Genomic DNA, 12,898 nt, shown 5'->3' with positions numbered 1-12,898 from the left:
GGGGCTCCCGGCTGCCTCCCCAGTTGGCCCTAGGCTCTTCTGCACTTAGAACCAGAGCGGTCCTTCTAAAAGGCAAATCTGAGTATCACCACCTGTCTGTAAATTCTTCTGTTGGCCCCCATACCATGCAGAATGCATCCTCAGCTCTCTGCTCACTCCTTGACCCCCAACCCTATCAACCCCTGAACATGAGGGGATCTCTTGACCTCTGGCCTGGGCACATTTGCTAGCCCTGACAGGTAAGCTCTTCCCACCTCACCACCCTGAACGGACCATAGGCCTCTCCTCCATGCCATCTACAGAGCCCCTGTGAGCCTCTAATAACACCTGAGGGCCACTGAGTCTGCTCCACTACCCTGTGAGCTTGTGGCATGGGGCCAGGCTTGCTGGAATCCCTGTGCTTCATCACCAAGGGACAATGACACCTGCACAGTTCCAGGTGCAGGTGAGGGCCCAAAAGGACACAAGGCTAGGCTTTGAGAACTTACAGTCCCCACACACCTTGCCTGTCTCTGTATCCACACATCCATTTCCACAAAACGTATTTCTTCATATCTCTCAAAGGGTACAGATTGGCCTTGCTTGGATGCTGGTGAAAATAAATCACCTGCAAAGAAACCTTTATTGGACACATCAGTGAACTAGAATCCTGAGTATTTGATGAAGTTAAGGAATTATAAAATGATAATGTGATAAAAGATTAATGTGATTATGTTTAGAAAGAAGTCTTTACTGTGAAACAATTATCTGTACTATTATTATAGTTATAGTATAGTTATAGGCTGTTCTGTATTTGCTTCACATCATCCCATGGTAGTGAGGGGAGGAAACGGGGTCTGTATTGCTTCCTGTGCCTTCTGTCATAGATGACTACAAACCAGGGGATTGACACCATGAAAATGGATTCTCTCTCACTTCTGAGTGCCAGGAGTCTGAAGTAAGTGTCAGTAGGGCCACTCCTTTGTCCAAGTTCTAGAGGAGAATCCTTTCTTGACTCATCTGGCACCAGGGGGGTCTTGGCATTTCGTGACTTTCATGAATTGTGGCCACATCACTTGGATATCAGCCTCTGACTTCCAGCACCTCGATCTCTGCAGGTATGTGCCTTCTCTCTGTGGTGAAGACACCTGTCATCGGATTTACGATCTATCTGGATATTTCAGGATGACCTCAGTTAGACTTTCTTAACTTAATTACAGCTGCAAAGAACCTTTTCCCAAATACGATCATATTCACAGGAGTCACAGTTTTGGGTAAGGACCTATGTTTTGGGGGGCCAACATATCTTAAACTACTGTGTGGTATAGATGAAAAAGGATTCTTGGCAATTGTTGAAGGTGAGTGAGGAGTTCTCTGGAGTTTGTATATTATTCTCTCACTTTTATATTTGCCAGAATGTTTCCATTTGAATGTAAAAACTATCTTATTTATGGAGTCTCTAGTATACTTAAGGTTTGCACCAGACAATGGTGACTAGACGCAAATAAGATGGAGGCTTTGCCCCTGGGGGTTCCAAGTCTGTGAATAAACTGGTACTAAATACACAATGTCACAACAATGTTAGGAAAGATTCCATAAAGAAAATATATCAGTAGAAGACAGTAGAGTGTTCCAATCAGGAAAAACATCACCTGCAAAGGCCCTGAGACCAGATAGGGTAATCACAGGGATGCAAAGAGGATTGCCAGGTAAAATGTGGGACACCCGGATATATGTAACGTTCAGACAAATAATGCTTTTTTTTCTTCTGAGTCAGTTTCTAACTCTGTCACCCAGGCTGGAGTGCAGTGGCATGTTCATGGCTCACTGCTGCCTCAATCTTCTGATCTCTGGAGATCTTTCTGCCTCATCTCTCGAGTAGCTGGGACTCAAGCACACACTACCGTGTCCGGCTAATTTTTAAATTTTTTTTATACAGATGAGGTTTTGCTATGCTGCCCAGCCTGCTCTCTACCTCCTGGACACAAGCAATCCACCTGCTTCAGGCTCCTAAAGCGCTGTGAGCCACTGTACCTAGCCATAATCTATACTTTTAAACCTTGCATCCAAGGTTTGGGGTGTGCTTATGCTAAAGAATGATGAATTATTTGCTTGCACTTCTCATTTACCTGGGTGTCCCTCATAATATCTGGCAATTCATAAGAAAAACCTCCAGAGTGCCAGAAGCTTGCCCTTCACAGGTCTCACCTCCCATCTACACTCCCATCTACACTCACAGTAGAGGTTTCCATCTGCCTACTCCTTGCATGCAAGTCAGGAAAACTCCACAGTAAGTGTCTGCAAAGAACCAGTTCTGCTGACTTGCGGAGAAGGCAAAAATCTAGTTGAATTTTTTTGTTTAAACTTATATTACGAAACTTAAACAAGACATATTAAACAGTTATCTTGTGATAAGGGGATGAATTGGTGTTTTTCTTCAAATCCTTAAATCTAGAGCCCAGGAACACTAAAACATGTGGGAGGGGCCTTTCCCTAACATGACTCCACCCCCATCAATGGGAGGAAACTATTGGAATGAACAGGCACCTTATAAACACATCAGGACCTGGTATTGAGTAGTTGAGCCAGAAGGGTGGCAGCTTCAACAAGGTAAGTACTGATCTTATACATCTTCCACATTGCCTCACACTATCCCTTCTAGGTCACCAGAAAAGTACTTTAAAATGTGTCCTCAGAGCAAGAAAAAGTCTGTTTTATACTCTCACTGTGCCTTTGTGGGCTTGAGTGTATCGGCTGCTTTGGGATACAAAGTGTGAAGTTTAATAATAAATATCTTGAAAAGATATTTACTTGGAATAAAGTATTGTAATGTGACTAAGTATGTCATAGTAAACCCTGTATGTATTTTTGAGAGGTCAAGGATGATAAGGACTTTTAAAGGAAAGAATGAGGAGGAGTACATAATGGTGTGGAAAGAATTATCCCCGACCACAAACATCAGTAACAGTGGAAGGTTACAACAGGCAGTTGCTGGGCAGGTGTCCTTGTAGAAGTATCTTCAGTGCAATGTTGCAGTGGATTTTGAGAAAGATTGTGTTTTTCTGTATAATTTTCTTTGTTGTTGTTATCAAACATAAAAGTGTGAGAAGCCTCTCTTCCTGGCCATTCCCAGCTCTATTTGTCAGGCTGCTCTTAAGTGTTTCCATTTTTGTTCTGATGATTTTCTCTAGTATTACAGAAATGAAAAAAGAAGAATTTAGAAAACTTGGACATGAGAATTTAATGATATAAGAAAAATTAATCACATGTGGGGAAAAAAAGATAGTGTCATTTAAAAAAATCTGAGCAGATGACCAGTGTCAGAGGAAATGTAGTAGTTTAGGCTCAAGTTGATTTCTCCATAAAAGTAGTCAACACAATTGTGAATTTGAATTTGGCAAGATCCCAGATTTGGGATTCCCAAATGACCAGTGAATGGAGCATACATCTGGAGAGTTTCATGTCTCCAGCTGCTTCTCAAACCTCCATCTCCTGCTGAGAAAAGAGTCACCAATACCAGCCAAACACAGTTCTAATTGACCACTTGATGGGCAATGCACTCACATGAGCACTTGCCTTTGTAAGACATGCTTTGTGATTGTTGCCAAATGGCGATGCCATTGGTGTTTCAATGTTTCTTTAAGACCAAGATGCTTAAAAAAGTAGGCAGAATTTTTCTCAGCAACTGTCTGGATGTTGGAAGTGAATCTAAGTCTGTAGAACATTTAGTTTTATAGAGCAAAATGACTTGGGTCCATGCCTTGAACAAAATGAAGAAGAATAATGTCCTTCTTGTGAATTTTCCTATTCCCTGTTCAACCAGTATGTGTTAATCCTTGACCTTACCCTAGTTAAAACATTTGCCTGAATATTCTGCTGTTTCCAAATTTCTCTTCCCTGGTCATTCTGGGAGACAGGCTCTCTTCTTTAGTGATTCTGTTTAAAAATTGAGTCTGATAATCAGGATTGGCTGCTCAATTATCATGATTTCATTATTTAACTTATCTGTACTATTCATTCTCATCAAGCAACTTGATGAGATAGATACATACATGTATAAAATTTATTGTTTTTTTTTGTTTTTTTTTTTAGTTAAGGTCTCACTCTGTTGCCCATGTTGGAGTGCAGTGGCATGATCATGGCTCACCGCAGCCTTTACCTCCTGGCCTGAGATAATCCTCCCACCTCAGCCTCCCAAGTAGCTGGACCTACAAACGAGTACCACCACACCCAGCTAATTATTTGATTTTTTTTTTTATAGAGACAAAGGCTTGCTCTAATTGCTTAGGCTAGCCTGGAATTCCTGGGCTTGAGTTATCTTCCTGCTTTGGCCTCCCAAAGTACTGAGATTACAGGCGTAAGGCACCATGCCCAGCCTTACATAGAATAACCACACACACGACACACATAGAATTGATTCTAGAAACTCAGACAACATTACTTACCCTTTTCACATGCAATGCACTCCAATCTTTTCGATTTTCTTCTTTAAAATGTATAGATTTTACAATCCACTGAAGGACTGCCATTCATGTTTTGGAAAAATACAAACAGAAAATAAATCCAGACTTTATTTATTTTTGAGACTAGGTCTCTCTCTGTTGCACAGACTGGAGTGCAATGGTGGGGTCATAGCTCCTTGCAGCTTTGAACTTCTGGGCTCAAGCGATCTACCACATCAGTCTCCCAAAGTGCTGGGACTACAGGCAAGAGCCTCTGTGCATGGCCAGAGTTTATTTTTCAATAGCGGTAGGTTTGAATCCCAGGCCCACCACTTACTTTTGGGCAAGTTACACTAAAACCCACAGTAGCCTGAACTGCAAAAATCAGACTTATAGTAGAATTCACCTGAGTGATTTTTTTTTTTTTTTTGAGTTGGAGTCTCACTCTGTCGCCCAAACTGGAGTGCAGTGGCCACTTCCGGCCACCGCAGCCTTGACCTGCTGGGCTCCGGCGATCCTTCCACCTCAGCCTTCCAAGTAGCTGGAATTACAGGCATGCGCTACCACACCCGGCTGATTTTTTAATTTATTGTTGAGATTGGTCTCGCCGCCCACGGGGGTCTCGAACCTGCGGGCTCAGGCAATCCACTCACCTTAGCCTCCCAGAGGCGCAGGATTACAGGCTGAGCCACCGAGCCCGACCTGAGTGATGTTTTTAAGATAAAATGGAGATAAATTTGTGAGAAGGTCCAAAGTGTGACTGACAATGAACAAGTCCTTCCATAGCCTGTTAATGCATGTTAAGAGATGTTAATGCAACAACATCTCTTCTTCTAGGAGATAAAACAAAATGACCACAGTAGACGTAGAATACAGAATTCCCAAATAAGCAAGGAATTAGACTCTCTGTCTGTGGAAATAATTTGGGTCTTTTGAGTGATAGCTAAGTGAGTCTGAGGCTTAATCTCTGCTTTTGATCAAATAGAGACGAACTGTCTAAGAGCTGAAGAGGGACTATGCCTTCTCCACGTCCTCCCTGTCACTGACATCCTCTGATTTCAAGGCCACCTCACGGGTTTCCAGGGTCTTCACCTGTGTGGGTTCCAGTTCTGCCTTCTGTTTAGTCCTGGGTGTGGGTTTTCATGTCCCTCAAGAATGGAGTGTGACTGTGGACACGGCATTTAACCTCTCTGAAATTCACTTTCATTAATGGGGAAATGAAGATAATAATTGTTTCATGGGGCTATTGTTAGGATTAAAGACATAACTTATTGAAGGGGACTAGCATTGGAGAAGGAACATTGGGAGGTTTTCAATAAATACTAGTTTTCTAATTCTTCCTCTTCCCACTAACTCCTATATATGCATTGTGACCACATGCTCTCACTTATTATCCTGCCAAGAATAGTTACTTGTGACCCAATGGGGACTTGAGAGTGGTGTGGCGCAATCTGAGTGTGGCCGATGCTTGGTGACAATTTGGGCCAAAATAACATTCTAGGAACTCCTGCTACCCTGTCATGAAAAAGCCAGATGCTTCTTCAGTGTCAGTGGTGTTCAAACATACATCCCAAGTACATTTTTGCCTCATCCATCTATTCACTGATTCATTCTTGCTTAGGGAAACCAGGAGACTGCTATCATGGCGGGGAAGCCCAAACTTCACTACTTCAATGGACGTGGCAGGATGGAGTCCATCCGGTGGCTCTTGGCTGCAGCTGGAGTGGAGGTAGGTTGTGAGTCCTGTCATCCTGTGTTGGATCTAAAATTCACTGCATCAGTTACTTTCTCACATCAACCATGAGATGTTTCTTACTGAATGCCTTGTCGAGAGTTGTGCCTTAAAATATTGCCAATTATCAAAAAAAGATGAAATAATACAGGGTTAAATTTTCTTCTTATCAAAATGAATAAGTGGTAAAATAAATTTAACAAACTAAACATAAATTAATAAGTATATTGGTAGACAAACTATAATAAATAATTTATGGTATTTATATTAACAATAAAAATGTGAACATTGGTTGAATATTTGATGACATTAACGAATTATGATTAATGTTTTAGGTATTATAATGTATTGTGACTATTTTATAAAATAACTTTTATGTTTTAGAAAAATACACTGAACTATTTAATGATGAAATATATGACATCTGGGATTTTGTTTAAATTATGACACGAGGGGGAAGTGGTTGGGCATAGAGATGAGACAACAATGGCATGAGCTGATAATTGTTGAAGCTAGGTGAGCGGTACAAGGGGAAGATTATACTTTTCTGTTTAGTTTATAGTGTTACAAGTTCCAAAATAAAAGGATCAACACATATAATATTAGAATATGAATGCAATTAAGCTTAAATACAAAGTACAATTCAGAGGCAGAAGACAGCAACTAGCTGCCTGTTGAAGACTGAGTGCATTCCTTTGGTGATTATTTTTTGAGCACCTAATATGTGTCAGACTCTGTGGTGGGTCCAAAGGGTAGATAGGTTGCCTACATCTCTGTGAAGATGCAGAAAAATAAACAGGTGAATAAAATGAGAGACAGGAACCCCTAGGATAACCCACAGCATTTTCCAGTCTTACAAGCCCATTATTCCTATGTTTAGACATGAGGGTTTGGGGTTACTCTGTAGAGTGCTATTCCTTAGAGATATTAAGAGAATAACATTTACCAGTGCAAACCAGAGGCACTCAGAACCTATGGTGTGGGTTTTCCTGAAGGATGAGTCATGGACACACTAGGAACTCCTGCCCATCAGGCGGCAGGAGGAAAGAGTTTTTAGGTGAGGTTGTATTCTGTGAGATGAACTTCTTGTGTGCTCCCTTTGGCCTCATAGCAACATGGTGACCTTCACTTTGGGATTATACTTCCTCCCTTGCTTCATGAAAACATTGGACATTAGCCTGATTCTTTCTCAATTTGATGAAGAAATGAGTACACAAAAAATCCAACAAAAGCCAATCCAGGTTGTTGTCTTTCTAGAAATGAATAACCTGTGACTACTGTTGTCCAAACTTCAGCTTTGCAGTTCAGGGAAAGATTCAGATCCCTGGAATGAGGAGTTCAGTACAGGAGGTGAGGTAGGGATGAAAGATAGAGTTCCCCAGATTGACTACAGGTGTCAGGGTCAAGGGCTTACTGGAGAACATTGTTCTGGGCTTCTGTGTCCTTAGTGCCCAAAGATTGTCCTCGACAATGCAATCCAACAGCCTCAAAGCAACATCACACTTGCCAACCCCATGGCACCCTGATCACCTTGCTGTGATAACTACCAACCATACCTTATGTGTGTCTTCAACTGGATACTTTATAATTGCTGGAAAATCATGCCTCACTATCTGTATAGCCTCACCCAATGGAATCATGGAACTCAACAACAAACTCAGTTCCACCAAGCAAGTTAGAAACCTACTATCCCCCAATCTTTTCATGACTAAGAACTCCTTTTAAAGTATAACATGGAATGGAGTGAGGGAAATTATACCAGAAGCCCTTGGTGACAGAATCCTAGGTGGTTATTGGCATATACTCCATGGTAGGAACACAAAAGGTTGTGGTATGGTCTCACTTGGAGACACAGGCCTTCCTGAGACACTAAAATTCCATAATGAGAGAAACATCATGGTCCCTTCTCTAAAGTGGCATCCCTCTCCAAAATCATGACCTAACCAAGGGCACCAATGGGGTCAAGGCACAGGTAAAGTGAATCTACTAGAATGGACAGCCATGTCCTGTGACCCAGACCCTTTTCCTGGTGAATCTAGTCTCAAATTCCAAATGACTGTGACCAGACTCCTCTGTGTACCTGACCAAACTTAGAAATTCTTCCTATTCAATATAATGTGCCAGACAGGGGCCATTCAAATATAAAAGTTTATAATGCTATATAGTAAACTAACATGAACCCTTTTACTATTACTGTTTCCAGTTTGAAGAAAATTTTCTAGAATCTGCAGAAGATTTGGACAGGTTAAGAAATGGTAAGGTTAAGTCTCTAAATGCCTCTCATGAGGGAATCTTGTAGAAAGTGAAGGATTTGATAGCAATCAATGCTGATGTGTATAGGGGGGTAGTTGGGGATAGTGGAGACAGAGAAAGTGGTTGGATTAGAAGGGGTAGGGTTCCTTGAACAAGTCCAGTAACTCCCTTGTGACTACAAAGACTTCTTTGATTATCTGCTGGAAAAACCATCTCCACCACCTGAAGAGTTTCCCCTTCCTGCTGTCTCATGTTTTCTACACCAGGAGTGAGCTGAGGTCAGCTCAATATCCTACACCGTCCTTTCCACCCAAGGACACACATTAGACTAAAGGAGCAGAAATAGATGTGGTCATTACCTTGGGCTTTCTCATGTATGGGTTGTGTGACAAGGCAATATTGAAGCAATGTTGTAGGCTTTGAAGAGTAGAGGAAAGGACCCCTAATAGAATACTCTCCGAATTAAACGTCCCACCTTAAATGTCACCAACACACAGAGACTTACTCCGGAAACTTCTCATTTTAAATGGCATCAACACAAAAACAAAAGAGACTCGCTCTTTATCTGGATGGGAAGTACAATCACGAATGAAACAACTAAAAAGTTCAAGGAAGTTGGATAAGATAAGCAAAGATGACAGCAGGCTGAACTTTTGCAAAGAAAATGCTATTTCAATTGAAAGTTTACCAGCAAGGAATCCTTTTTTATTTTTTAACTTTAGTCATATCAACAGATTTTCCTCCTGAAAGAATGGGCTGCGTAGATATTTCACTTTCCTTTTCGTTTTCTTCTTCCTCAAGATGGGAGTTTGATGTTCCAGCAAATGACCATGGTTGAGATTGATGGGATGAAGCTGGTGCAGACCAGAGCCATTCTCAACTACATTGCCAGCAAGTACAACCTCTATGGGAAGGACCTCAAGGAGAGAGACTTGTACGGTGTCTTTTCTGTTCTGATATCAGCAGATAAGTCTTGAGGACAGGACCATGACAGGGGCAGTTGCAGACTGGGTACACTGAGGTTTAGTGTTGCAGAATCCTATAGACATGAGGGAAGAGTAACGTGGGGCTTCAAGCAAGTATAGTTCTAGGCTGGATGCAGACCATAATAAAAGACCAGGACAAACTTTTCCAAACATTGATAACTGAATTCATGAGGATGACAGAGTCATGACTCCAGGTGATCAGGCCTTTAGAGGATGGAGTCCAATAGCTAGGGACAAGGGACACAGTGTCTAAGTGTCTGGACCAGAAAGCTGGGGAGAGAAGAATCCAAGGGAGCTGAATCCCAAGTTCCAGTAACCACAAGAATGATGACCAGAAACCTGTAGTGCCAGACAGATATATGGACTGGCCCTTTTGAGAAGGGATAGAAGAGGCTGGTGCCCAGGATGCTGGGTTTTTTTTGACATTTTGCTAAAACAGCCAGATTTATTCAGTTCCACCAACGCTCTGAGATCTTCTCCTATAGCAATGGGACTACATGACTCAAAACAAACTCTTGTATTGACTGGGCTCACTGGCTCACGTCGATAACCTCAAAACTTTGGGAGACTGAGGTGGAGGGATTGTTTGAGCCCCGAAGTTTAAAACCAGCCTGGGCAACATAGCAGGATCTCATTTCTACATTAAATAAATAAAAAAACAAATAAACAAAACGAGTAGCTGGGTGTGGTGGCATGAACCTGTAGTCTCAGGGAGAACTGCTAATATTGGACATAAAGTAAGCGGGAGGTGTAAAGTGATGAGAAAGGAAGAGAGACATAACTGAGTGGCTGTATCAGGGTCTCTCTGAGATTGACTTAGGAGGCAGCTCCTTGGCTATTTGCATTATGCCAGGTTTATGCAAAGAACGTACAACACCAGAGTTTGCAAATCCTAGAATAGTATCAGTGGATTCACCAACTTCTTTCATGATGCATACTCTGGATGGTCACCAGTGCTTCTTGTACCTCAATTTGGTCATGTGTCATACCAACGTTTTAGACATATATTTACCCTGATAAATTATTCGAAAAAATAAATGTTTATATATATATATAAAGCAGGAGACATTTGACAGCTTTTGTCTTTCAGGATTAATATGTACATAGAAGGTATGGCAAATCTGTATGAAATGATCATGCTTCTGCCCTTAATCCCACCTGACCAAAAAGATGCCAAGGTTGCCTTGATCAAAGAGAGAACAACAAATCGCTATTTCCCTCAACAGTGCCTGGGCATCGGTGGGACCTTGACCTTCACTTCCAATGAGACTTCCTGAACGCCAGTGCAGCACTCCGAGTCTCAAGGGATTTTATAAAAACAGTTTGTGAAGAACAATTGTATCACTTATATTCAAATGGTAATTTTCCAGGAAAACTTCACTTTATTAGAACTCAATACAAAATTTTCTATTAAGAAAATTTCATGTGCATAGTTAGAATGTGGGTTGTAGATGGCTCAGAGCCACACTAGAGGTGGATCTAGATTCTGTAGAACACCATGGGCATCAATTCAAGAGGAGTATAATGAAAGCAATACACCAAAAAGTATTCTGGCACTATCTGTAGGAAAACATGAGCCCTACTTCTCAGCAAGAAAATATTGCAGTGCTTCAGGGGTGGATGAGAAGCATCTAAAAGGGAAAGTGGCAGTGGAATGAAGAAGATGGAGGATTTTTTATGTGATTCAAAGAAACTGTAGCTGCAGACATCAGGCCAATTCACCCCTACACACCTCAGCTTGCTGATTATTCATCGTATAAATTAGGTGTCAGAGCCACTGTTGCAAGAAAGATGGTGATATCAGGTTTACTTCAGATCCAAGAGGGAAAGAGCAAGAAATGATATAAGCAAACAAGAGAAGAAATGATTGTCTGAAAAAGTCTATGCCTGGGTGAAGTGTGCTGTCAGGAAGATGGAGTTACAACCCAAGGGCAATTAGACGAAGAGAGCAGAGCACAGAGCCATGTTCTAAAATGTCAACACTATATGCTCTGGGGCGTGGGGCAGACAGGAGTATGCTGCCACGGGTCCCCTGGCCCATGGTAGCTGCAAGTTGGGTGGGTGGTGTGGAAAGCACAGTGGCATGGAATGAAAGAGAAAATGGTAGCCTGGGCTTTGCCGAGCAGTGAACTGAATGACTTCTCTTTTTTTTTTTTTTTTTTTTTTGAGTTGGAGTTTTTTTTTTGAGACTGGAGTGCAGTGGGCCGCTCCCGGCCACCGCAGCCTCGACCTGCTGGGCTCCGGCGATCCTTCCGCCTCAGCCTTCCGAGTAGCCGGAATTACAGGCGCACGCTACCACGCCCGGCTGATTTTTTGACTATTGTAGAGACGAGGTCTCGCCTGCCCAGGCGGGTCTCGAACCTGCGGGCTCAGGTAATTCACTCACCTCAGCCTCCCAAAGGTGCGGGAGACTTTTCTTAATGAATTGGACTGTAGAGAAAAGTCTGGATCTCTGGACCTGCCCTGTGAGGCCACAGTGGTGGGAGAGTGAGGCTGGAGAGGTTCCAGGGAGAAGCAGGGCACTGCCTGACTATGCCTGTGTTCACCATCTGACTCCTCGAATCCTGCAGGTCTTGAAGAGCCATGGCCAAGACTACCTTGTTGGCAACAGGCTGAGCCGCGCTGACATTCAGCTGGTTGAACTTCTCTATGAGGTGGAGGAATTTGACCCCAGCCTCATCGCCAGCTTTCCTCTGCTGAAGGTGACCCAGTTCCCAGCCACGTCGTGGGTGCTGATGGAGGGGACTCAGTTGGTCATTTGCGGGAGGGGCTCAGATTTCCTGGGTTTGGCTCATGGTGGCGTCAGTTTGGCTCCCCTTTGAGCCTGTGATTTGTCAATTGCAGGCCCTGAAAACCAGAATCAGCAACCTCCCTGCTGTGAAGAAGTTTCTACAGCCTGGCAGCCAGAGGAAGCCTCCTACAAATATGAAAACTTTCGAAGAAACAAGGAAGATTTTCAGGTTTTAATAAAGCAGGCATGGAGGCCAAGCACAAGCAAGACCAGTCTTCTAAGGATTTGCAGCAATGAAGTGATACCTAAATATTTAAATAATAAAATCTTATGAGCAGACTTAGTTAAAATTTCTTTATTTTCTTTACCTTTTGGGTTTTTTTTTGGTCTTTGTCATGCTCTGTCATCCAGACTGGGAGTACAGTGGCAAAATCACAACTCACAACAGCCTCCAACATCTGGGACTCTGGCAATCACTCGACTTCAGTTTCCCAAGTAGCTGGAACTACAAGCAGGCCTCATCATGCCCAGCTCATTTTTTAAAATAAAGTTGATTTATTTTGGTTAGGATCTGATAGGATATCAGGTTTCAAATCTCCTATGATGCCATTTTTTGGAATTAAAATTTTAATATAACATGATAATTTGGATTATGTACCTTGATGGACAGATCCAAAACAAGGGGCTATAAGAAGTTGGTTATGTAGCCTACCAAAGTGTCAAAGTGTAGAAACTCACCTCTGACATGCTCAGGATTGCAATGGAAAATAGTCAC

At 42.3% G+C, this 12,898-nt stretch overlaps 1 protein-coding gene across 1 annotated transcript; it reads left to right on the top strand.

Moving 5' to 3' along the window:
- Positions 1–6,051: 6,051 nt before the first annotated feature.
- Positions 6,052–12,423, top strand: LOC103260062 (glutathione S-transferase A3-like). The gene is made up of 6 exons (XM_008057699.2): positions 6,052–6,150; positions 8,357–8,408; positions 9,208–9,340; positions 10,483–10,631; positions 11,829–12,094; positions 12,237–12,423. Exons 1-6 carry the CDS (start codon positions 6,064–6,066, stop codon positions 12,357–12,359), a joined length of 810 nt encoding a protein of 269 aa, XP_008055890.1. The 5' UTR covers positions 6,052–6,063; the 3' UTR covers positions 12,360–12,423.
- The last annotated feature ends 475 nt before the right edge of the window (positions 12,424–12,898 follow it).

This window comes from Carlito syrichta, unplaced genomic scaffold (genome assembly GCF_000164805.1).
Source record: "Carlito syrichta isolate Samal-C Ts95f unplaced genomic scaffold, Tarsius_syrichta-2.0.1 Scaffold303106, whole genome shotgun sequence".
In the NCBI taxonomy this organism is placed as follows: Eukaryota; Metazoa; Chordata; class Mammalia; order Primates; family Tarsiidae; genus Carlito; species Carlito syrichta.
This window is presented reverse-complemented; position numbering and strand designations above follow the sequence as displayed.